This window comes from Cornus florida, unplaced genomic scaffold, assembly GCF_030987335.1.
Source record: "Cornus florida cultivar Cherokee Brave unplaced genomic scaffold, ASM3098733v1 CherokeeBrave_3.0.0_Hap2_Chr06, whole genome shotgun sequence".
In the NCBI taxonomy this organism is placed as follows: Eukaryota; Viridiplantae; Streptophyta; class Magnoliopsida; order Cornales; family Cornaceae; genus Cornus; species Cornus florida.
In genome coordinates this window covers 23386039-23411890 of record NW_026775576.1, presented here as the reverse complement: position 1 = coordinate 23411890, position 25852 = coordinate 23386039, and the positions used below count along the sequence as shown (strand labels likewise).

Genomic DNA, 25852 nt, shown 5'->3' with positions numbered 1-25852 from the left:
AGCAAGAAAGAGAAGCAAGGTCTTGCTTCAATTAAAGGTTTGCTCTCCACCATTAAAGAGAAGCTCTAAGGAATTTGGAAAGTCTCAAGAGGGATCTTGAGCCGAGGAGTAGGAGTTTCCGAACCTCGCAAAAATTGCTGTGTTATTGTTTGCAATCTTTCTTCCCTTATCTCTTTTACAATTGTGCTAAATTGATTACTTTCATATCTTGTTTATTACATAATTGGTTATACTGTTGATTAGAAATTGTATTTCTATAATTTGTGAAAATTGGCCATTGACTCTATTCACCCCCTCTAGAGTCAATTCTTGGGTAGGGACAATTTGTGATAGGACATGTGTCCTTCTTGTAAGGCTTGTAATGCTTATAAATAGTGTATGCAAGACTACATTTAAATCTCTCTCAACGACATCCAACAACTTCAATACATTGTAGTTCAATTCCTGCAATTTCGATGCAAGTACTTTATTTTCATGCACTTACTTTTTATTATTGCAATTCAATTCCTTAGTTTAGTCTTATCAAAGTCCTTTCATGGAAGGCAAATCAGAATCCTTCACAATGGCCTGATTGTTCCAAAATGATTTCTTTTTGTTTCAATCATCTCTAAATCTTTAGAGATTCTGGCACGCCAGCGCATTTCCAATGTTCCAATTTTGTGCAAACAATAGGCGAGGCCAACATGTGTACCTCTGTTTGCCCTACCATTAAAACATATATGGATCTATACATTAAAACATATATATATATATATATATATATATATATATATATAGATAATAAAATAAAATGATACATATGACAGTAGTACATTCACACATTGGCAGAGTAAATCGAAACCGGTAATGAGTTGAAGATGGCCAGCTTCTTCAATTACACAGTGTTCATATTCTCGCTTCTGTGTTCGATACATCTCTGCAATGTGAATGCCTCAAGTTCGTCTTCATCTTCCTCCTCTTCAGCAACCACAATTCACACCAACAATTGGGCTGTTTTAGTCTGCACATCCCGTTTCTGGTCAGTTCAATTTGATTTACTTCCCCCACACCCTTTTCTAAAATATATAACCTCTGTTTGGATACCGGGAAAACGAAGGAAAATAGATTGATTTGTTATAAATCAATTTGTATTTAGGGCATTCTGAGAAGCATATCATATAATCTAGAACCCGTTACTTCGAATTTAATATATTGTTTAGGAGATTCTAAAATCGAGGTGTGTTTGATGCAGAAAAAATGCGCTCGAAGGCGTGATTTTATATATACTGCTTTGATTTTTTAAAATTTATTTTCATTTGATTTATAGAAAACCCTCAACAACTGGTTATCATTTGGTTTGTTATGTATGTTTTTGAGATAGTGCAGATGTTTAATTTCGGACTAGGTTTTCTGTAATATTGTAATAAACCAATCTGATAGTTCATGTATATTCTTCTTCGTCTTGTTCTTCTTTTTACTTATTTTTTATTTTGTGATGAAAACTAAATTTTACCTGTTTTATTGTTCTAATGAATGCATTTCTTATTTTCTTGTAGTTGTTATTTATTTTCTAAATTATTCATTACTTTTGTTCTATTCATTGCCAAAATATATTTTATCAACTTTGGATTATTTGCTTATAAATTTGGAGAAGAAAACAAAGTCAATTTCAATGACTAGATTTTTTTATTACAATAATAAAGAAATGCTAAATTTTGTTGGGAGAATATAGAACCGTCTTATGTATGGCCTCTAGATTTCATGTTATATATTACCTTGCAGTTAAATTGATACTCTTGTTGTTCGTGTTTAGGTTTAATTATCGGCATATGGCCAATACTTTATCTCTATATAGGTAAGCATGCTGTTCTTTATATTATTGATTTAAGTTTATTTTGTATCTTTAGGTCCTCCATGTAATTCTTTCAATTACTAAATTATTTTCATTTTTTGGCCTTTTTTCCTTTTCAAATTTAGGACGGTTAAACGGTTAGGAATACCTGACGAGAGGATAATACTTATGTTGGCTGACGATATGGCTTGCAATGCTCGGAACAAGTACCCTGCGCAAGTCTTCAACAATGAAAACCACAGACTTAACTTGTATGGAGATAATGTTGAGGCAAGTTTTGTTTCATCTCTTATACTTCTGACTCTTATTTATTTTTATTTTTTGATAAGTGACATCTGACTCTTATTTTGAAGAGTAAACATTAGAGTGAAGTTCAAATGTGGTCCAGTAAACATCAAAAATAAGGTTAAACCTTGAACCAGATAAGAAATGGTATCTTCAAAAATATGTCTTCAGTTTAAGTTCCCTTTTGCTGTGCGGACTTGTCCCTTACCAATTTTTACAGATTTGTAGGTTTTACAAAGTATTATTATTTACAGATTTGAATGAGTAGCAGGGAGTCAAGGAATTTAGGCCAAAATACCAAATGAAAGTGGATCAAATTTTATTTTTTATTTTTTTTATTTTTTTATTTTTTTATTTTTATTTATTCCCGAGGAAGTGCATATCTTACCCGGAGGAGTATTTTCCAAATATTAGCCATTATTGGCAAGATCATGATCTAATAACTACAGCCATCAAATTTTCATTTAAAATAAATTCAACTGCTAGCAGAAGAAAGTCTTGGTATTCATTTACAGAGTGCTCAACCACTATTTCTCCTTCTCTTCTTTAGCTGCTATGGGATGAGTTGTTCTTCCAAAATAATGAACCCTTGTACTGGATGAGATTGTCTTCTTCTTTCTTTTTCTTTTTTCTTGGTCAAAATTTTATCAACTACTGTGCTATTTTTCAAGTCATATTTCTTTGAGTAATAACACTAAACTCCTGCTAGTATTGATTATCATCTTGATATTCTTTGTGGCAGGCATATATTTGAATGTGACTTATATGGAAAACCATTTTTTAGTTTGCTTTACTAATTAAAATGTTAAAAACAAATATGCTACACAATGTTTGAAAGAGAAGACTGCATATTAATCCCCACTTTTGATGTATCATTTGTTTATCAGTATACTCTAATAGAAGAATTGTCATACATATAAAATTCAGACATTGCATATGTGACATATTATTATTATTAATTCACAAGAATTGTGAAAATATACATGTGGCTTTACTGAATTTATTGCCTTTGATAGAACAGAATGCAAACAAGATGCTTGTAGCCGATCCCAGATAGTAGGGACAAAGTTTTTTTTGAGTTGATTCTGTATTCTAGATAGCTCTCTGATTATACGGTGCTCCATGCCAGGTAGATTATCGAGGTTATGAAGTGACAGTTGAAAACTTTTTGCGAGTTTTAACAGGGCGTCATGAGAGTGCTGTGCCAAGGTCAAAGCGTCTTTTGAGTGATGAAGGAAGCCACATAATTCTTTACATGACAGGACATGGAGGAGATGAATTTCTAAAATTTCAAGACTCAGAGGAGCTTCAGAGTCATGATTTAGCTGATGCAGTGAAACAAATGAAAGAAAAGCATAGGTGAGAGTAATGTCTTACATCTGTTTGTGTTCACAAGTTGATTTTTTATTTTTTATTTCAATATATAACTGTGAAACTGAAAGACAATGGTAATGACAATACAATACACATGCCATCTTTATAATAGTGGCTGCCATTAATTTGACCTTTTGAAAGGGCTGGTATACAAATTTGTCTTATGTGTAAGATTCTGAAAAGCTATTTATGAATAATGGGTTTCTTGTTGACTGTTGAGTATATCAAAAAAATTTCAAGCACTCAGATACTTAGTTTCATGATCATTCCCACTTAATGAATTCTGTTCTCCATTTTGTTCGACTTTCAGATTCAAAGAGCTTTTGATAATGGTAGACACTTGCCAAGCTGCCACTCTCTTTTCTCAGGTTTGAGATTCTATTTCTTAATGATGTGATTATTCTAGAAAGATAATATTCAAAAAAACTCTTAATCAACTTTTTGATTCAGTTTATGGGCTGCAAGTCATGTGATTCATTTGTCAGTGAGTTTGAACTCTTCTTTACTGAAAAATAAAACCCAGTCCACATTTCACGGGCCCTGTTTGGAGATTAAATGAAGTGGACCAGTCTAGGACAATATTTAAGGATGGTAAGCGAAGGGGTTGGACAGGGATTCTCCTTTCTCAACACTCCCCGGTAAGGAAAAAAAAATTCTTGCCAACTCTGACACTAGCATGTCGAGGCAAGAAAGTAATTCAATGAATGCATGGCACTAAAGTATACATGATGCAGAATTGAGAAAGAAAGGAGAGAAGTATTAGTGGGAAGAAAATTCACTGTATCAATATGCTCGATGTTCAATAGTCATGAAAAAGTGCCAAACTAAATGCAACAAGACATATATAGGCACTAAACAAAGCTCTAATAGAACTCTACTACCAAAAATTAAAATCCTAAAGAAATAAGAAAAATCTCGATAATAATAAAATATAAAATAAATCCTAAAATCATCCTCCATTATAAGTAACATAGACTGAATGACACATGAAGCCGTCATGATCTCCATCCCTACGAACATACACTGGTTGTTTCAACTCACAATGCACACCATGTTGCCAAAGCTTCTTGTTGGAAGATCTTTGGTATTCTTGGCATCAATCTTGATGATTTTGAGGAGTTGTAGGTTTACTTGTGTTAGTTTTTCTATTATGTTCTCTTCTTATTGGAAGTGGAGTTTTTCCATCTTCCTTAATGTAGTGTGAGAGTTTGCCCTCTATATTAACATATACTTTCATTCAATTTTAAAAATGAAACTTCCACATTTAGGGGAAAGAAAGAAAGAAAAAACTTTTGAACTTGAGACGTTCAAGGTGACATCTCTTCTTAAAAATGTAGTTTGCCCATGTTATGTCAAAACTCTTGATCATATTTGAAGTGGGACCCTTGTATTAAAAAAGAAAAGAAAAAAGAGATATACTCTTAAATTTTTTAAGGTTATATTATTGGGACAGTGTGGAGATCTTGTTGCTCCCGAACCCCAATCGGGTTATATAGTTCTTATCCCAATTTGTGGATACTCCAGCTAGAACCTTCCCCACTGCATCCGGATATGGGTGGGACGAGGTAGGTTTATAATGATCCAATATTATCTCAAGATCACCACATTAATTGAAACATTTTCTAACTATCCATCTAATGTAATGAATTAATATATCCTTAAAAATGTCTTACAATCTAAGCACTCAAATCATGAGCAGGAGTGAAAAAGTGACAAATCTAAAATTTAGTCAGAGTGGGAGCACCTCCAGAGTGCTTGTAAACTTCTATGCGGGTGCTTGTTAAAATACTTTCAATATGTACATATGTTGCAGGCCATTACTTAGTGCAATAATAGAAATGTATGAAGAAATGTGTTTGAGATACGAGTAATGCATTATTTCTTTTTTGTTAACGATATTTTTTATTTTGAAGAGAATGCAAGCTAAGAAACCTATTCATTTATTTTAATATTTTAAAGAGAGATTTAAATTTTTATACAAGAATGGAATACTTTAAGAAATTATAAAATAGCAAGCATCTTAATTGAATTAAATAAAAACTAGTGTCTATATAATTTATTTCCAAACATATGCACATAAACTTTATACTTCTAGATACTATATTCTTTTAAGAACTTGTTGGAATAACTCTTGTAAGTAGGACATTTATCTATAAATAATAAAAACAAAAACTGGTCAATATGAAGCTGAAGACAAGAATCAAGATGGCAAGGATTGTGAGTTGTGGCCATGCTTACTTATAATAATAAAAAAAAGTGAGTTGTGTCCATGCGGAAAAGGATTGTGGAGTATATCTTAGTGTAGGAAGACCTAGAGGAGGGTGAGTAGCTCTAGTTTGTTCTTTTGCTTGTTTTTAGATGTTTCCAATTTTATAGATTTTAAAGCACGATAAACAAGTCAACACACAATCACTAAGTAGAAAGAGCAAGCAAAGTAAAAGAAAAAGAGAGAGAGAGAGATCACACAAGGGACATTTTACGTGAAAACCTTAGCGAGAAAAATCATGGAGACTAGTTGTCTCCGGCCTATCAATCCAGTTTAATCAAGAAAGAGTACAAGTTTCGGTACTTTTGGAAGTACTCTCTACTTGTCGATTCTATAAGAGTACAACGAGTTTCGGTACTTTTGGAAGTACTCTTTACTCATCGATTCAACTGCCTTCACAAACGGTCAGTGCTCTCTGACTCCAGGGCCTTCAGAATCACTAGCAACACTAATCCATGCCAACCGCAATTACCTCACGATGATTTGCTTCTCATAGCAATCGATTGCTTTCTTCCATAAACGAGCAAAGAAGAAGATTGAATATGCTACTCTGATCGCTTCGAATATACTCGGTGGTATAGCTCAAATTCATATGATCAGGATGAACAACACACTAAAAACACTCTTCTGTAAAAGTGTGTCTAAATTGAAAGAAAACAAACTTAGGAAATCTCAGCCAGTTTTTCTACCAAAATGCTCTATAATTTTCAATAATTTCTCTCATGTGTTTAACAAGTCTTTACCTGAGTGTTTATATATAGTCTTCTTTTTAGCTGAAAAAGTCATCCCAAATAATTAGAAGATGTGTCTAGGAGATCAGATACAAATTGGAAGTTAAACCTGATCAAAACTCAAAATTCTAGTTGAAGTTGGTAAGGTTCTACCTACCAGAACAATAAATTTTATTTCAGAAGTTTGTTCTACCGGTACAACTAGAAAGCTCTACTGGTACAGCAGCTTCATGGACCAAAGCATTATTCCAACAGAATCACATTTTACCACTACAAGGAATACTACTACTTGTAGAATAGCTCTTTGGAATTTCAATATGTTGGTCTAGTTACATATTCAACCTGTGCAAGTAAAAATAAACCATTGTAACTTTACACTATTGTTAACACTGCAATTTTTTCACAAAAACAATTCAACTAACTTTCACACAATATCCTCAATATTCACTTACTTACCTAAGTGTTGTTCAAATTAAGTTCTTCGGATATGAATTCTTAATGATCAATCTGCACTTTGTTTTTTAACACTTCAAACCGAAGACTTAATATAAAAAAAATTGCAACTCAAAAAAACAGGTTTTGGTGCCAACACGTAAGTATGTTTCTAACAAGGATTGTTACCCCTTTCTTAATTAATGTTATAGGTTTGTTCTTAGTTGTGCATCTTGCAGTCTAAATACATATTGCATATGGCTGTCTATCATTCAAGGAATGAGGAATTGTTAAGATTTCGAGTATTCACAAGATTAAATATGAGAATTAACAATTTTAATTCCTGTTTTAAATTTGAATTTGATTTGTTAGCGCCAATTCGAGCTCGTAGCGTGAAAGTAGCACTCTTTTAAAAAGGATTATGTTACTTAGCTTACAACCATTGTATGCAAATGTTTGACCATTGTATTGTCTTGCTGAAGGTTACTAGGCTACGTGGAAACTGGGCTGATTGAAGTTATTTTACCTAGGGCTTCTTCTTCTCCCATGCTTTTTTCTTCTGGCTTCGAGCTCGTAGCATGAAAGTAACACTCTTTTAAAAAGGATTATGTTACTTAGCTTACAACCATTGTATGCAAATGTTTGACCATTGTATTGTCTTGCTGAATCAAACAGTAGTAAGTGCCTGGAGGCTGGAGCATCCAATAAATAGGCCATCTAAATTTTGTCTCTTTTGGAGATTAAAGACTTTTTCTCTCAAAACTTGAGGGAAAAAAAAGAGAGAGAAAAGAACCTAGCATTTTAAAGTTGAAAAATTGGAATAAGCATGAAAACAGAAAGAAAAAAAAAAAAATTCAATTTTTGTGTATACAATTGAGGATAATCCTTATTCACATGTGACTTCTTAAGTTAATAGAAATAAATATTACTTAACTCAACTCAATATATCCTTTTTCTTTTTTTTCTTTTCTTAGTTGGTACTCACACACCCATGTCTCCATTGAGGCTTGAACCCCTGACCTCCCTTTGAGAAGTAAAGGCTTGGTACCGTTGGGCCACTGGCCCATTAGTCCTTTTTCCATCTACGTGGGGATACATAAATCCTATTTCCATCTTGCTCTATCTAATGCCGCAACCTCAGTTAAACCACATGCTATAAAAGTTTGGTACAAGTACATGGAAATGCTTTTGCAGATTTAAATGCATTATATATTATACAATGGTATAACACAAGATTTAGTTGTTCTTCAATGTCAAGGTTATTACAATGTGGATCCTAAATTGGATCAATTGGGGGTCCTCAAAATTGGATTGTAGGATCAGGTCAATAATTGTAAGAACAGAATTGAATATATGAAATTTAACTTTAGTAAATCCAAAAATAAAAAAAAGGTATGCAGTGAAGATTGATGATCTAGATATACCAAGTAGTGGACATTTTCGTGATTTAGGCTCAATTATTCACAATGAAGGAGATTTTTTATTTATTTATTTATTTATTATTATTATTATGAAGGAGAAATCTTTTGCATCATCAATGAAGGGGAAATTCGAGAGGATGTTAATCCTACAATCAAATAGGGATGGGTTTAATAGAGGAGTGCGTCTAGAATATTGTGTGATCAATGCATCCCTTTAAGATTGAAATGAAAGTTCTATAAAACAACTTTTAGATTAGCCTTCTTTATGTGACCAAATGTTGGGCGACTAAGAGACAACAGGCACATAAAATAAGCATGACGAAAATGCGAATGTTTCGATGGACGTGTTGTAAGACAAGGACAAAATTAGAAATGAAATCACTAGTGAAATGGTTGAAGTAAACATCAGTTGGAGATAAAACCACTAAGTGCACTAATTAGGAAAAGTAACATGGCCCCCAATGATGGTATTCCTAGAGATAGGAAAGACCACAATTAACATTAAAAAGAAAAAGGGTGCATTACCCAACAGGCATGGACCTACCATGTTGGCAGTGGGGGCAATTGCCCCCACTGATTTTTTTTTTTTTAGTATATATAGTAGTGATTTTTTCCTTTTTAAAATTATATACCTATGAAATTTTAATATTTCCTCCCCTAAAATTACAAAAAAAAAAATCCCCCTATTGCCCCACCTCACGCAATTTCCTGGGTCCATCCCTATTACCATGTATCTGTCTCACTTACTTGGGGGTGCTAGGAGTCAAAGACTAGAGGCAAATTAAATATTTGGTGAATTCAGCACAAAGTGACTACGCTAAAACTCTATAATTTTGCACAAATTGAGAATGACAATACTTAATAATATTTGTCCACCTTAAAAATTTCTAAATATACATTATGTTGGAAGAGAGAGAGAGAGAGAGAGAGAGAGAGAGAGAGAGAGAGAGAATATATGAAAACGTATATGTTATTGAGTGAGTAATACAATAATACAATGGTGTTTATATAGGAGAAGTTACGGGAATAGGTGAGTGGAGAACAAGTAAACCTTTATACATGGTAATTCTATATATGGTAATGAGGGGTAGGTGGCACTCATACAATACTGTACAACACTCCCCTTCAAGCTGGAGAGTAAATGTCAATAACTCAAAGCTTGCTACATATGGAATCAATAGAGTTCTTGGGAAGCGCCTTAGTGAAGATGTCTGCCAGCTGTCTACCAGAAGGAACAAAAGGTGTAACAATCTCATTCGAGTCTACTTTAGATCGAATGAAATGGCAATCTACTTCAATGTGTTTAGTCCTCTCATGGAAGACTGGATTGCTAGCAATATGAATAGTTGTTTAATTGTCACAATGGAGAGGAAATGGGTACTGGACTGAAATCCTAAGTTCCTGTAAAAGAGTTTTCAACGAAGTAAGTTCACAGGCAGTGTGTGCCATGGCACGATACTCTGCTTCAGCACTAGAACGAGCCACAACTGACTGTTTCTTACTCCTCCAAATTACTAGATTTTCTCCTATAAAGGTGCAGTAATCCGTGGTGGACCATTGATCAGAAGGAGAACCAACTCAATCTGCATCTGTGTATCCCTCAATCCGAAGATGTCCAGAAGATCGATAAAGCAAACCACGTCCTGGAGCACCCTTGAGATACTTCAAGATGTGTACAACTGCCTCCATGTGAGGTACCCGAGGACTAGTTATGAATTGGCTCACAGCACTGACTGCATAGGAGATGTTTGAACAAGTGATTGTGAGGTAAATAAGTTTACCTACAAGTCTCCGATACATCTCTGGATCATCAAGTGGGTCACCATCATCCACCTTAAGTTTTACATTAGTCTCCATGGGTGTAGCTACAAGTTTCAGACCAAGATATCTAGTATCCTGTAAGAGATCAAGAGTATACATCTGCTGAGAAAGACTAATGCCATGCTTCGACCGAGCCACCTCAATTCTTAGAAAATACCGAAGTTTGCCCAAATCCTTAGTAAGGAAGCTAGAACTCAAGTGATGGATTATAACTTGTATCCCATCTTTGTCATTATCGGTGATAACGATATCATCTACATACACCATAAGAATCGCAATACCACGTTTCGTTTTCTTAAAAAAGAGAGAGTGGTCAACCTGGCTTCTGATCATACCATGAGCTACCACTGCTTTACTGAATTTATCAAACCATGCATGAGGGGACTGTTTGAGGCTATAGATAGACTTCTTGAGATGACACACACACTCCTCCTTATACTCAAACCCAGGTGGTTGAGTGATATAGACTGTCCCAGTAAAATCACCGGGCAGAAAGGCATTTTTAACATCAAGTTGATGAAGTGGCCAGTCTAGATTAGCTGCAAGAGAGATTATCACACGAACATAATTCAGTTTGGCCATATGAGAGAACGTCTCAGTATAATCAAGGCCATAAGTCTGAGTGTAGCCTTTAGCAACAAGTCGAGCTTTGAGACGGTCAACAGTACCGTTAGGCTTCTGTTTAATAGTAAAAACCCAACGACAACCAACAACCTGAGTATCAACAGGCTTAGGAACAAGGTCCCAAGTATGATTCAATTTTAAAGCATTTATTTCTTCTTCTATAGCTTTCCCTAGATGAGAAAGTGCCTCCTTATAGGACTTAGGAAGAGTAATAGAGGATAATAACAAAGAAAAAGCTTGATTAGTACAAGATCGTTTACCTTTTTGAACAGCAATAGGTTAATCAAGATCAGAGTCTGCATAGATGGAAGAATCTCTAGACGTTGAAGCGACTGGTGGAAGTGGCAAGGCTGGGTTTACTACTTCAGTTGTTAGAACATAATGAACTACTCTTTTCAGCGACGAGCATAGATCCAAAGAGCTGGTTGGATGTCAGAATCAAAAACTGGAGTTGGAAGAACAGACTCTTGAGGAACAGAGTCCTCCTGCCTTCCTGGGAATAATAAGGAACATCCTCAAAGAAAGTTACATCTGCACACACAAATTGTTTACGAAGAGTTGGACTGTAACATTTATATCCCTTTTGAGTGCAAGAATAACCTATGAAAATACATTTGTGAGCACGAGGATCAAGTTTGTCTCATCCCGGACTTAGATTATGAACAAAACAGACACACCTAAACACCTTTGGAGGAATGGAAAAAGGGTTTTTGTCAAAAAACATTATTTGGAAGGGTGATTTTCCTTGAAGGACCCTAGAAGGCATGCGGTTTAAAAGATAAGCAGCAACCAGAACTGCATCTGCCCGAAAATGTTTTGGAACATGCATTTGAATTATTAAGGCACGAGCAATAGCTAGGAGTGGGCCATTCTTCCTTTTAGCAACTTTATTTTGTTGAGGGGTATCAACACAAGATGTTTGATGGATGATGCCTACTCAAGAAACTTTTGAAAAACATTAAGTTTATATTCAAGGGCATTGCCAGTTATAAGAACAAGTAATTTTGCATCAAACTGATTTTGAATTTCAGCATAAAAGGATTGAGAAACAGAGAATACTTGAGATATATCTTTAAGAGTATAGACCCAAGTTAAACATGAATAATCATCAATAAATGACACAAAATAACGGGTACCAAATAAACCAGTAGTACGAGCTGGTCCCCAAACATCCGAATGTACTAACTCAAAAGGTTTTAAACTTTTATTATCAAAACGAGACTTAAAAATAGCCCGATGATGTTTACTAAGTTCGCAAGTAGTACAATTTAACTTAGAAAAATCAACTAAAGAAGGGACCAAGGCTCGAAGACTATTTGAAGAGGGATGTCCAAGGTGGCAATGCCATTGGTAAGCTGAAGAGGAGGTGGAATAGCTGTCGGAGCAGTAGTTAGCTGGAAGTAGTAAAGACCATCCTTGTTAAACCCCCCTACCAATTGTCTTCTTTGTCTTTAGATCCTGAAAGACACAACAGGAAGGAGAAAAAGTAACTGAGCAATTTAAATCTAATATGATTTTGCGAACTGACAATAAATTGAATGAGGATATATAAAACTGATGAAAAAGTGAGACTCGAATTGCGGAGGGTACCAATTCAATGAATAGGTGATTTGGCACCATTCGCTATAGTAACAACCGATGGTGAGAAAACATGAGAAATATTAGAAAGAAGATATGGGTTACTTGTCATGTGATCGGTTGCCCCTGAATCAATAATCCAAGGTGTAGAAGATGAAGCTTGGAGACACGTATTACTTGAAGTAACGATAGTAGCGGTGGAGGAGGGCTGATTTGCACACTCACGCTTTACCAGTTTGGTGCGAACAAATGAGATATAGTAGCGAGTGGGAGCCGAGATAAGAGAACCAAGATCTAGCCGAGACGAACCCGAGAGAAATTACCGAGGAGAGAGCCTAGGAGGGATCCGAGAGAGATTACCGAGACAAGAACTGAGATCACCGAGGAGAGATCGCCGAGAAGAGATTGAGAGAAAGCCGAGATGGAATTAAGATTGGAGTCTAAATATGACTAAAATAAAAAAAATATAAAAAATAAAAATAAAGAGGGATCGATTTCCGCTCTGATACCATGTTGGAAAAGAGAGAGAGAGAGAGAGAGAGAGAGAGAGAATGTTGGAAATCATATCTATAAGTTGACTCAACGATTATGACAAATTTATTGGGTCTTCAATATAGGCTAATTTTTAAGAATTTTATTTTTATTCTGATTTGATTTTATTCTTTTTATTTTGATTTGATTTTATTCTCTTTTCCATATTTGTAATTTTCCGCTTGTATATAATGATAGTCATGCTCTCAAATTGAGTACGCCAATTTTACCAAGTTACTTTTTGATATCAGAGCCTCAAACCTACGCCTCCCCCATCTCTCTCTCTTTCACCGCCTCTTTTAATATCTCTCTCTATCTCATTACAGCCCCTTCCCTATTTTTTTTTTTTCACGGACCTTCTCTCTTTTTCAGGTCGTTGTTGCGACAATCCTAGGGGGAGTCAATCTCCTCTAGGTTCGACCCCTGTAGGGGTATTCCCTTAGTCTTTTTCATGCACTAAGGGTCAGAAGACGTGTTTGTAATTTTTTTGGGGCTGTCGGGATATTCGGCAGCATTTTCGGATCAGACCGTCGTGTCTCCGGCTTCTTGGTTTGATCAAAATCAGGTTTATTCCTCCTTTATTTGAAATTATTGGTAATCTGTTGAATTGATCTATTTAATACTATGGTCGTAATTTTGCATCCTGGGCTCGTTCTCTCCGCCTCTATGTTGGTGGAAAAGGCAAATCAGGGTGGATTTTGGGTACTGAAAATAGGCCAGATATTAAAGATCCTAAATATGCTCAGTGGGATATGGACAATTGCACCATTTTAGGATGGATGTTTAATTCTATGGAGGAACGCATTTATAATATATTCATGTTTTATGACTCTGTTAATGACTTGTGGACTGCTTTGAATCAAATGTATGCTCATTCTAGGAATGATGCTCATATTTTTGAATTATATCAAGATATTGCTAAGGCCTCGCAGGAAGGCCTGAATTTGTCTGTAACTGATTATTTTGGGTATTTGAGATCTCGTTGGGAGGAACTAGCTCAATATGAGCCTCTCAGTGAATTTCCTTCTGAGGCAGCCTTTCTTCTTGTCAAACGTCTTGATCGTCAGCATACCTATCAGTTTTTGATGGGATTACGCCCAGAATTTGAATCACTAAAGTCTCAGATCTTGAATGCATCACCAATGCCATCCCTGTTGGAAGCCTTTGCTACTGTTGATGGTGAAGCACGCAGGCACCGTTTAATTCAGCCCTCAATTGTTCCTATACCAGTGTCTGAGCCTGCTGGGGATAGTATGGCTTTTGCAGCCAACTTTGGATCACGAGCTTCTGGAGGTCAGATTATTTGTCACCATTGTGGAGGGGTTGGACATGTTAAGGCTCGTTGCTTCAAACTTCATCCTGAACTAAAGCAAAAATTTTCTAGGAACCGTTTATCTGGAACTGGTTCTTCTTGTACTACGGCTGTTGCAGAAACTCCTGTTACTACTGGTGGATCTACTGTATTTCCTAGACTGAGCCAGCTTCAGTCTCAGATTGGGCATCCAAGACCAGCTTGGCTCCCTTGCTTCTAGAGTTAGTGCTCCTTCAACTGCTCCCAATGCAACTATTGCTACAGGTACTCCTACTGCATTTCATGTTAAGGCCAAGCAGCCTACTTGGGTTCTGGATTCTGGGGCCAATGATCACATGACTGGTGAGTTATCAGTTTTTTCTTCCAATGTCATACCTGTTGCCCAATCTGTGTATCTTACGGATGGCTCTACATCTTACATTCACAGTAAGGGTGATGTTTGTCTGTCTCCTGATATTACTCTTTCATCTGTCCTTCATGTACCTAAATTTGCCTTTAACCTTTTATCTGTTAGTCGGCTTGCAAAAAACCTCCAATGTGCAGTTATATTCTTACCAGATCACTGTTTGTTGCAGGACCTTTGTTCGAAGAAGATTTTTGGCAGGGGTTATGAGCGTGATGGGCTTTACTACTTTGGGGAACCACCAGGAACGAGTCTTCAAGCTTCTGTCCTACCTACTTCTAGTGTTTATGATGTTTCTTTTCGCACTTTTAGTCTGTGGCATGCACGTTTGGGGCATGTAAACTTTCAATATCTATGTCTATTGTTTCCTTCGTTAAATAAAGCATGTAAGGACCATAAGTTTCAATGTGAAGTTTGTGAGCTTTCTAAACATACTAGAACTAGCTATATTTCTCATATGAGTCGTGCTCCCAGTATGTTTGATCTTATTCATTCTGATGTCTGGGGCCTTCCCCAGTTACTGCTTTCTCTGGACATCGATATTATTGATGATTATTCTCGTTGTACTTGGGTTTATTTATTGAAAAAGAAATCTGATGTGTTTCTTTTATTTACCCAGTTTCTTCAAATGATCAAAACCCAGTATAACACTGTTGTCCGTAATATTCGTCCTGATAATGGACGAGAATATGTTTCGAATGAGTTCCGGTCTGAACTTAATAAAAACGGGATTTTACATCAACTCACTTGCCCCTATACTCCTGAGCAAAATGGCGTGGCTGAACACAAAAACCGTCATCTTTTGTCCGTGGTCCAATGTCTTCTGAGTGGTATGCATGTGCCTAAATTCTATTGGCACATAGCTGTTCTTACAGCTGCTTTTCTGATTAATCGTACTCCCAGTCGAGTTTTGGGTGGTAAGGCACCACTTCAGATTCTCCCTGATTATACATTGTTTCACCTTCTGCCTTGTGTTTTTGGCTATACTTGTTTTGTTCATAACCGTGGTCCTTCTCGTCATAAACTTGATGATAAATCTATTAGGTGTATTTTCTCGGGGTATTCTGTTATGTCAAAGGGCTATCGTTGTTATGATCCTGTGACCAAACATATGTATCATTCTCTTGATGTGACATTTCATGAAACTGTTCCTTTTTATAGTACTAATTCTGTGGTACAGGATTCTCTCTTTTGTGATCTGGAGAAGGAGATTTTTCCTATTGCCCGTCCTGTTCCTCTCTTTGAAAATCACACTGTCCTGGAATCTCCTTCTCCATCCATGCAGGGTTCCCCTCCACCTTTGCAGGTCTACTCTCGTCGCCATCGCACTCAACCTCCCCTGCCAGAATCATCTTCAGAACCAGGTCCAGGTAACTCTCCTTCTCCTATTGCTCCTACAATTCCTGAGTGTACCTCCCGTTATCCTACCCGTGATCGTCATCCTCCTAATTGGTATGGTTTTTCTAGTAGCACTAACCACCCTATTTCCTAGTATGTCTCCTATGATGGTCTTTCAGGTGCATATAAATCCTTCTTGGGCAAGATTGGGACCGTTTCTATTCCTCGATCTGTGTCAGAAGCCCTCCAGGATCCCAATTGGGTGTCTGCCATGACAACAGAAATGGATGCTTTACACCATAATAATACATGGGAACTTGTTGCTTTACCTTCTGGGGAGAAAACGGTCGGCTGCAAGTGGGTCTTTAATGTGAAGTACTTAGCCGATGGTTCTATTGATCGGTATAAGGCTCGGTTGGTGGGAAAAGGCTTTACTCAGATTCCGGGCAAAGACTTTAGTGCTACCTTTGCTCCTGTGGCTAAGTTGACGTCTGTGCGACTGCTGGTCTCCTTGTCTGCTGCCCATTCTTGGCCTCTGCATCAGTTAGATGTCAAGAATGCATTTCTTAATGGAGACTTACTTGAGACTATATATATGGATCCACCCCCTGGATTTTGGGCTGAAGGGGAGTATGCTGGGAAAGTCTGTAGGCTACGGAAGTCTCTTTATGGTCTGAAGCAATCTTCTAGAGCTTGATTTAGTCGTTTCAGCAGTGTTGTTTTATCCATGGGCTTTGTGCGCTGCCACTCAGACCATACTTGTTTTATTCGACGTCGCTCTGATGGTCATTGCATTATGTTATTAATATATGTGGATGATATCATTATCACAGGTGATGATGCTTCAGGGATTGCTCAGGCGAAACTTCATCTTCAAAAGTCCTTTGATGTGAAGGACTTAGGTCCTCTTCGATATTTTCTTGGAATTGAGGTTGCTAAATCCCGTCGTGGAATTTCTTTATCTCAAAGAAAATATGTTTTGGATCTTCTTCAAGATACTGGCATGCGTGGGTGTCGACCCACTTCCACTCTTATGGACCCCAATCTTAAACTCTCTGTTGAGTCAGGGGAATTACTTCCAGATCCATCCGTGTATCAACGTTTAGTAGGTCGTCTTATCTACTTGACTAACACAAGGCCCAATTTGACATTTGCTGTCAGTGTGATTAGTCAATTCATGCATGCCCCTCGCTCAGCTCATATGGATGTTGTCTACCATATTTTAAGGTATCTTAAGTCGTGCCCTGGTCTTGGTCTGTTCTATGCCTCAGGTTATCAGTCTGGACTCTCATGCTTTACTGATGCAGACTATGCTGGATGTAAGACAGATAGACGTTCTACCTCTGACTTCTGTACTTTCTATGGTAATCATCTCATATCATGGAAGAGTAAGAAGCAGGCTGTTGTTTCTAGATCCTCTGCTGAAGTTGAATACCGAGCTATGGTTCAAGGTACTTGTGAGCTCCTTTGGCTTCAATCAATTTTGGGAGAGTTGGGTCTTGTACAGAAAGATTCTTCAAGGCTGTTTTGTGACAATAAATCAGCCATTATGCTTGCTTCTGATTCTGTTTTACATGAAAGGTCGAAACATATTGAGGTAGGCATTCACTTTATTCTAGAGAAGGTTCGATCGGGTATTATTAATCCTATTTTTGTTCCTTCTTCAGAACAGACTGCAGATGTGTTCACAAAGTCTGTTGGGCCTTCTCTTCTCTAGTCTTCCATCGTCAAGCTGGGCTTAGTCAACATATTTGCTCCAGCTTGAGGGGGAGTGTTGGAAATCTTATCTATAAGTTGATTCAACGATTATGGCAGATTTATTGGGTCTTCAATATAGGCTAATTTTTAGGGATTTTATTTTTATTCTGATTTGATTTGATTTGATTTTATTCTCTTTATTTTGATTTGATTTTATTCTCTTTTCCATATTTGTAATTTTCCGCTTGTATATAATGATAGTCAGGCTCTCAAATTGAGTACGCCAATTTTACCAAGTTACTTTTGAGAATATAAGAAAATGTATATGTTATTGAGTGAGTAATACAATAATACAATGGTGTTTATATAGGAGAAGCTATGGGAGTAGGTGAGTGTGATAATGAGGGGTAGGTGACAACTCATACAATACTGTACAGCACATTATAAAAACCAAAAACTCGGGGGGAAATATGAAGTGAGACTCCATTAAGATTAATTTGCTACAACCTAACTTGCTAATGAACCCCTTGATATTTTGTTAGTTGAGATTTGAACTCATATGATTTTTTGCCCCTCAAAATGCATGCACTTTGCATTCATATGGCTCCTCTTTTTTTGAAAGTAAGATCATGTTATCACCACCATGTTTCATTAGAATTGTTTGATGAATGATACTAGGCAATAAACTATTTAGCCCCCTATCTTGTTGTATAAGAATTATTATTATTAATATTTTTTATTTTTTATTTGTTCACAATTGTATGAGAATAAGATATGCTTTATTTGAGCATTACTCGTGATGTGGAAGGTAATATCATGACTTGTTTTGTAGCTTCGTTCACCTGGTGTTTTGGCTATTGGAAGTAGTATGAAAGGAGAAAACTCTTATTCACATCACTTGGACTCTGATGTAAGTGTGAATTTAGTAGCAGTTCCACTGTTCAATTTGTAATTGATTGGATATTGATATGTCAAGGATGCTATACTTCTTACACTATACTTGTTGTCTCCAAATTCACTCTCAAGTCTTTGGTATCATTTTTTATTTACATTTTTCTTTGATGTAGGTTGGTGTCTCCGTTGTCGATCGTTTCACATTTTATACCCTTGCTTTCTTTGAGAGGCTGAGTATTTATGACAATGCTTCATTGAGCAGGTATGTGGAAACATCGTCATCTTCATCATCCTTGCCTTATTACCTTACAAAATGTTTCACTTTAGTGGCTAGTGCTTCCAATCAGCTTGTTTTGATTATTAATACTATTTGTTTACAAATTTAGGCTTTCCCTTCATTTTACTTTTGTGGGTTACAATTATGTAGGAAGGTATGCAGATATTCCCTTTATAATTGCGGTACCCATGGTGCCTAGGGCTGCATTTTGTGTGGGTTGGGTTGAATTGAAGTTCAACTAAGACTCAAGCTGAGTTGTAGTATGCTAGTAGCATTTATTGGAACCCAACCAAGCCTCAGCTCCAACTTGAGCTTGACCAGCAGTAAATTTATGAGCTTGTATTTAGCTCGGGTTGAATGGCTTAGGTTGGTTGGGTTCTAAAACAAAATTCAGCAGATCTTTTATTTTCTGTTTTTTATTGTTCTCTCATTCTTGAAGAATATAAAAAAAATAGTGCATGATTGCTGTAGTCAAATAATTGTTTTCAAGACCCCAAGAAAATATAAAAACTGTGCAAGAGTATTGTAAAACGAGAAAAAAATAAAGTGTCTCAGAGTAGAGAGAGAGAGGAAAATATAAAAACTGTGCAAGAGTATTGTAAAACGAAAAAAAAAAAATATATATATATATATATAGAGAGAGAGAGAGAGAGAGAGAAGAAGAAGAAGAAGAAGAAATCTAACTTGTTGAGAGTCTTGAGACTGAATGTCTGACTTGAGAGAAAGGTTAACACTCTGATTCTTGTTTGAGATGAGGAGATATGCAGAACACAAACTGGACAGAAAGAAGTGTTGTGAGGAGGTATGGTGGCTAGGTCTAGGACTCGTAGAGAATGGCTAGTAAAAACTACGTGAATAGATCAAAATTTGGGTATTCAAAGGGGGGGAAAAATGGAACATGATCAAATCATGTCAGCCAAAAAGAAAAGTAAAAGACAAACGGAAAGTCATATGCTTTATAACAATGTCATCTATATATTATACATATTGTTGTTACATATATTCATATTTGAGGTTTAGTTGGACTGCGTAAGAGTTCTGCCCAAAACCAATCTGAAATAAGGTCAAGTTGATTTTATTTTTAACCCAAGCACAAGCTGAACTATGAAAAATTTCTCAATCCTGACCAAGATTCGTTTTGGTCATGGACCCCCATGGTGTTGCAGCCCAGTAGTGTCGAGTTGCAGCCCTAGTGGTGTATTTTTATTTTTATTTTTAATAAGTAAAGCACAAAGTCAATGGGTGGGGGCTCAGGTCAGAGTTTTTTGGAGGGTGATCCCTTTTTGTATTTGGTGGAGCCTTTGGAGAGAGCGTAATGGAAGATCTTTTGAGAGAAAGGAATCCTCCATTGGGGTGTTAAAATTTTCTATCATTTGTAATTTGTTTTGTTGGGGTCAGGGGAGAGACTACTCCTCTCTTGAGGAGATTGTTGATTTTATGAGCTGTTTGAATTCATAGGCTCCGTTTTGTCTTTGTATAGTTTGGGACGCGTTCCCCTTTTGAACGCTTTTAATACAATTTACTTATCAAAAAAAAAAAAAAAGTAAAGCACAAAGTCCCACTTTATCCTAATTGGGGGTGAAGTAGATACCACCCAAGCTAAAGTCTTGTTGTAGTGTCTGCCAAAGTTGCTCCACATGTGACATGTTGACCTATTTGAGGTGGCAAAATGTTAGGTTATTGTGTAGTGCTCTCTCTCTCTCTCTCTCTCTCTGGGTTTCTCCACTTACAAAATTAGTGAATGCAAAAAAAAAAAACCAAAATCTTGTGTTATGAGTATTTGGGATTGGGATGTATCGGGCATCTCATTGATGTGTCCGAAGTAAATGAAATTTATTTTTGAATTATAGACATGTCACAGAGATGCCAGATACTTGTCTTGGAGTGTCCGTGAAGTTTTGGTGTACAACATGTGTCCAACACGAACACAATACCTTAATTGGAGTTTTCATGCTTCTTAGAAAATCCATGGTCCATAATAGAGGGCACTGTAATCATTTCCAAGCTTGCCAACCAAGAAGATCTGAAAATGTTGTTGTCCATGACTGGTATTTTTATATATTCCTAATACACCTTAATTATTCATGATCATCCTTGCCTTTATCCCAAACGAATGGGTCGGCCACATGAATTCCCTTTTTTTCAATTCTATTCTATTATATGCCATGTCTCCTCTTATATATTTTAATTTTGTAAAGCCATTTGTAATTACTTCATCCCAACTTATTTTTTTTCGGCATTGTTGTCTCTTACCTTCTATGTAAACTAAGCTTCCTTTCTCACTGGTGCATTTATGGGTTGCTATGATTTTAAATTTACCAATAGAAAGAAAGGAATAAATTGACATAGTTCTGGGGATCAATTCTTTTTCCTATTAATTTATAGAGAAACTACTGGCTGGCAGATGTTTGGAAGTCCCAGGAGTCACTCTGACCTTTTCAGATGGATTGAAAATAATACCCACATGCTTCAACTGATTGACAAGAATTTGAGGACAGTCCCTGATTGATCAAATCTTCAGGATCTTAAAAGCCAGAGGAAATTTAAAATAAAAATAAATAAAAAAAGAAAAACTAACTGAAAAGGCGAACCAAGACTGAAACAGTTGGCTTTTGTTGACCAAGTGACGTAAGTATCCTCCAGATTACGATTTCATGCTAAACAAATTAGAGAGAGAAGGAAAAAAAAATAGCAATGGGATAAAACAGAAAAATACTCTTGGATGGGACTTCTTTTTTTGATGCTTTTCTCCATCGAAGAATAAATGCATACTCAGCATTAATTTATGTTCTTTCAGTCATTGGCTCAATAATGTGGATCTGGAGGCTTATTCCTGTCCACCTACTGACAATCATTCTTTTTAATCTATTTGAAGCTTGGAACATGATTTGTAAATTCTGTGTTTATTTTGCAGTCTTTTCAATTCCTATAATCCAAGCATGCTGTTCTCAACTGCATATTATCGAACAGATCTATACAAACGACAGTTAGAAGAGGTATGGAGTTCTAGGTCTGTGTCTGTGTTATTGATCTTTGCTTACTTTGCGGTAAACCTCTCCTTCACCCCCTTCTCAGAATAAATAAATAAATAAAGTAAATAAAATAAAATAAAAAGGGAAAGAGGAAAGATTATGAGTTTTTTGTATACATATTCTTACACTCTTTTTGTATTATATAGGCAGTCAAACCATGCCACTTTTCATAAGTAAAAGCTTCCTTTAGGTTTTGCTGGCATCTCATTTGTATAAAGAAACCTCTGCAACCTCTATTTTTGTTTCTTCCAAAGATAAGTTTCTTCTGGGAACTTAACAATGACAAGCCATTCATATTCTTTAGGGTTGCTTTCAACTTGTGCCATTTCTTGTTTACTAAAAAATTCAACCTCAGTAATTGAAATCTGTAGTTTGCCTTCCACATGCTATAACCTGACATTCAGTTTCTTCCGCTTACTTTTGTCTGTCTTCTTCTGCCAAATCTTTTTATTGACAACAAATCCAACCTAAATTGAATTTTATAGTGCTGCGTTTGGTATGCATGGGAATGGAATGGAATGCTCCATTCTCATTCTCATTATATTGTTCGGTTGCACATATGAAATGTGTAGGAATTAAATAATAATAATCATTTTTGTTTTTTGTTTGGACTAATTTTAAATTTAGAATGAAATGAATTTCAATTTGAATTCTCCAAAATACCCCTCTTATGTAAAATAAATTAAATTAAAAAAAAAAAATTACATTTTTCTGTAATTTTAAAAGAAATGGTGGTGGCGGTGGATGGCGGCGACAATGGTGGTGGAAGGCTACAGTGGTGTTGGTGGAAGGCGGTGGCAATGATGGAAGCAGTGGTGGTAGTGGTGGAAGGCATCAGTGGCGTAAGTGATGACGGTAGGAGGTAGTGGCAATAATGGCTGTGGGAGAAGTGGTGGAAGGCGTCAGTGGTATAAGTAATGATGGTGGGACGCAGTGACGGCGTGGTGGTGGTGGAAGGTGGCGGTGATAGAAGGCAATGGAGGTGTCGGTGGTGGAAAGTGATGGTGTAGGTGGAATGCAACGGTAGTAATGGCAGGAACATTAACGGTGGTGGTAGTGGAAGGCAGTGGAGGTGGCGATGGTGGAAGTTGACGTTGGTGGCGGTGGTGGAACGCGATAGTGGTGTAGTTGGCGGTGGTGAAAGGCAATAGAGGTGGCGGTGGTGGAAAGTAGTAGTGGTGACGGTGACAACAGTGGTGGCGGTAATGGTGATTGGTAAAAGGCAGTGGAGGTGGCGATGGTCAAAGGTGGTAGTCGTGGAAGGCGATGGCAATGGTGGTGGGGGCGGTGGCGGTGATGGAGGTGGCGGTAGCGGTGGTCATAGGTGGTAGTGATGGAAGTTGATGGTGGTGGTGGAGGTGGCAGTGGTCGTAGGTGGTAGTGGTGGGGACTGGTGAAAGGTAGTGGAGGTGGCAATGGTGGAAGGTGGTAGCAGTGGCGATAGTGGTGGCGGCGGCGGTGGTGGCGGCGGCGGCGATAGAGGTGGAAGGTGGTGGAAGTCGATGGTGGTGGCTGCGGTGGTGGATGTGGCGGTGGTCGTAGGTGGTAGTGGTGGAAGGTGGTGGTGACTGGTGAAAGGCAGTGGAGGTGGCGGTGATGGTTGAAGGTGGTAGTGGTGGAAGGCGGTGGCAATGGTAGCGGTGGCGATGGAGGTGACGGTAGCGGTGGTCGTAGGTGGTAGTGGTGGAAGGTTGTGGAAGTCAGTGGTGGTGGCGGCGGCGGCGGTGGATGTGGCGGTGGTCGTAGGTGGAAGGTGGTGGAAGTCGGTGGTGGTAGCGGCGGTGGTTGTAGGTGGTAGTGGTGGAAGGGGGTGGCAGTGGTGGAAGTCAATGGCAGCGGCTGCGGCTGCGGCGGTGGTTGTAGGTGGTAGTGGTGGAAGTCGATGGTGGTGGTGGCGACAGTGGAGGTGGCGGTGGTGGAAGGCAATGGAGACGGCAGTAGTGTGGTTATTGAAGGCGACCATAGTGGTGGCGGTGACAGCGACAGTGACGGTGGTGGAAGGCAATGAAGGTGGTGGTGGTGAGAGGCGGCGGTGGTTGTGTTGGAAGGTGGCGGTGGAAGGCAGTGGCGGTAATGGTGGTGGTGTTTGGACTTGAAATATGAGGGTTTTCTGAGAAATTAATTTTTTTAAAAAAATTTACTTGGGAATGGGATGACCATTCCATAGGTTTAGTTGTGAAATGGATTTTTATTCCCTAGATTATCTTTTCAATGGAATGACCATTCTCACTTTAAATTGCATACCAAACAAAGGAATGGTTGTAATGTGCATTCCATTCCTGCACATCAAATATAGCATAAGTTGCTTCACACAAGCCATAATCATATGTCCACTTTATCATAAGTTATGTTAAACAGTGTGTGATTTTTTTTGCTGTGACCTGAGTTTAGCACTTCCGAACTGAGATTGACCAATTCTGCAGAAATAAATTGATCAGATTGAATACTAATAATATGCTCATTCTTACCTCATCATTAGGTACCTGTAACAAACTTCTTTGGTTCAGTCATGGAAACAATTCACACTGATTCAGCTTATAGAGGCCACACAGGCAAAGACTCCAGCAAGGCTAAAATCAAGATATCAATTGATCAACCAGTCAGCCTGGACAAGCGAAGAGCTCTAAGTTCAAACATACAGCAACAAATTAGTGATTCAAACCCGAAGGTGAGAGTTCTGTCAAATTCCCTGCTGCTAGAAATGGTCTTCTGGCAAGTTTCCAGTTATTTTATAAACCTTTTAAAAAATCACGGAAGATGATTTAAAAGAAAGTAATGGACTTATTTTGCAGGATCAACCGGTCTCTTGTCCTTTTACACGAATGTGGAGTAATTTTCAGGACAAGATGGTTAAAATTAAAGACGTTGATACCTTCGTGAACTATGGTTTTTTAGTAATGCTATCACTGGTTGCAGTTTCCACTTGGTTATCATGGTGAAGGAGCCTTTCCTATGTAATTTTTCTCTTGCATATTATTCTCCTTGTTCACACAAAGACACTGAAAAAGAAAAAAGAAAAGAAAAAAAGAAAAGAAAAGAAAAGAAACCGATAACATGTTCTCCAATTTTATTTCAGATTCCTAGAGTATATTTGGCCTGATTGTGATCTCCTGTGTATGCATATCTTTCCCTCCCCTTGATGTTCTTCATTTTTGTAGCAAAGAAGAAATATGAAAATGTGCATACTTATTTTTCTTTGGTACTCCTTTACACATAACCTTTTAGAATCAGAAGTTTTAATGTTAAATGTACTTCAACACAAGGCTCCGAAGCCCACAAAGAAACTGTCGCTAGACCCCCGATCAAGACGACTTGTGACCTTGACTCATCCTTTGAAGGAATCAAGGAATGGGTGGCAATTCCAAACCACCTAAGAAACACTATTTTACCCTTGAATTCGGATGTCGCAAAAAAGTTGACACCATCATCCTTTTAGACCGTAACCTTACACCAGTTTATTCCTTTTCAAATCACCAGAAAAACAAATTTCATAACCAAATCTTATTACATCCACCTTAGTCAAGTATTATATGCTAGAAAGCCCAATTCTCATCAAGGTCCACAGTACACCACCACAATGGGTAAAAAAGCACTCATAGTAGGTCAACACAGAATCTACATCAATTCTGAGCTGATCGAAGTTCAGAACCAGATGAGGTATACTCCATGTCTAAATGTCTTCAAAAAAAAATATTGAACCAGCTACACTAGTGTATTATAAAGCATGGTGACAGCTGCACCCTAGCTTAAACACAAGCTTTAGACTGGTTGACCATAACATTAATATGGAAATATATATCACAACCAGACTGCCTTATGTCATAAAAAATCCTCTTGAAATAGAATATTCAGCTGATGTCACCGCGGTAATTGCAAAAGAATATGAGCACATTGAAGGACTTTTTGCCCGGACGGATCCGGACGATGCACACAACTATTCGGTCGACAACATTGAAGGCCATAACATAGCTAATATGGTAGAAGGATAATCGAGCAACGTACAA

General features: G+C 37.4%; 1 protein-coding gene across 3 annotated transcripts; it reads left to right on the top strand.

Moving 5' to 3' along the window:
- Positions 1–406: 406 nt before the first annotated feature.
- On the top strand, positions 407–25050 carry LOC132311195 (uncharacterized). 3 transcript variants are annotated; one of them, XM_059808988.1, is made up of 11 exons: positions 407–457; positions 829–1018; positions 1793–1834; positions 1957–2101; positions 3246–3475; positions 3801–3858; positions 18478–18555; positions 18713–18801; positions 21731–21812; positions 24328–24516; positions 24641–25050. In XM_059808988.1, exons 2-11 carry the CDS (start codon positions 858–860, stop codon positions 24785–24787), a joined length of 1221 nt encoding a protein of 406 aa, XP_059664971.1. In that variant the 5' UTR covers positions 407–457; positions 829–857; the 3' UTR covers positions 24788–25050. The 3 variants fall into 3 exon arrangements, with proteins under 3 accessions (XP_059664971.1, XP_059664972.1, XP_059664970.1); XM_059808987.1 differs by lacking the exon at positions 407–457 and having other exon boundaries at positions 480–1018; XM_059808989.1 differs by lacking the exons at positions 407–457; positions 1793–1834 and having other exon boundaries at positions 479–1018.
- The last annotated feature ends 802 nt before the right edge of the window (positions 25051–25852 follow it).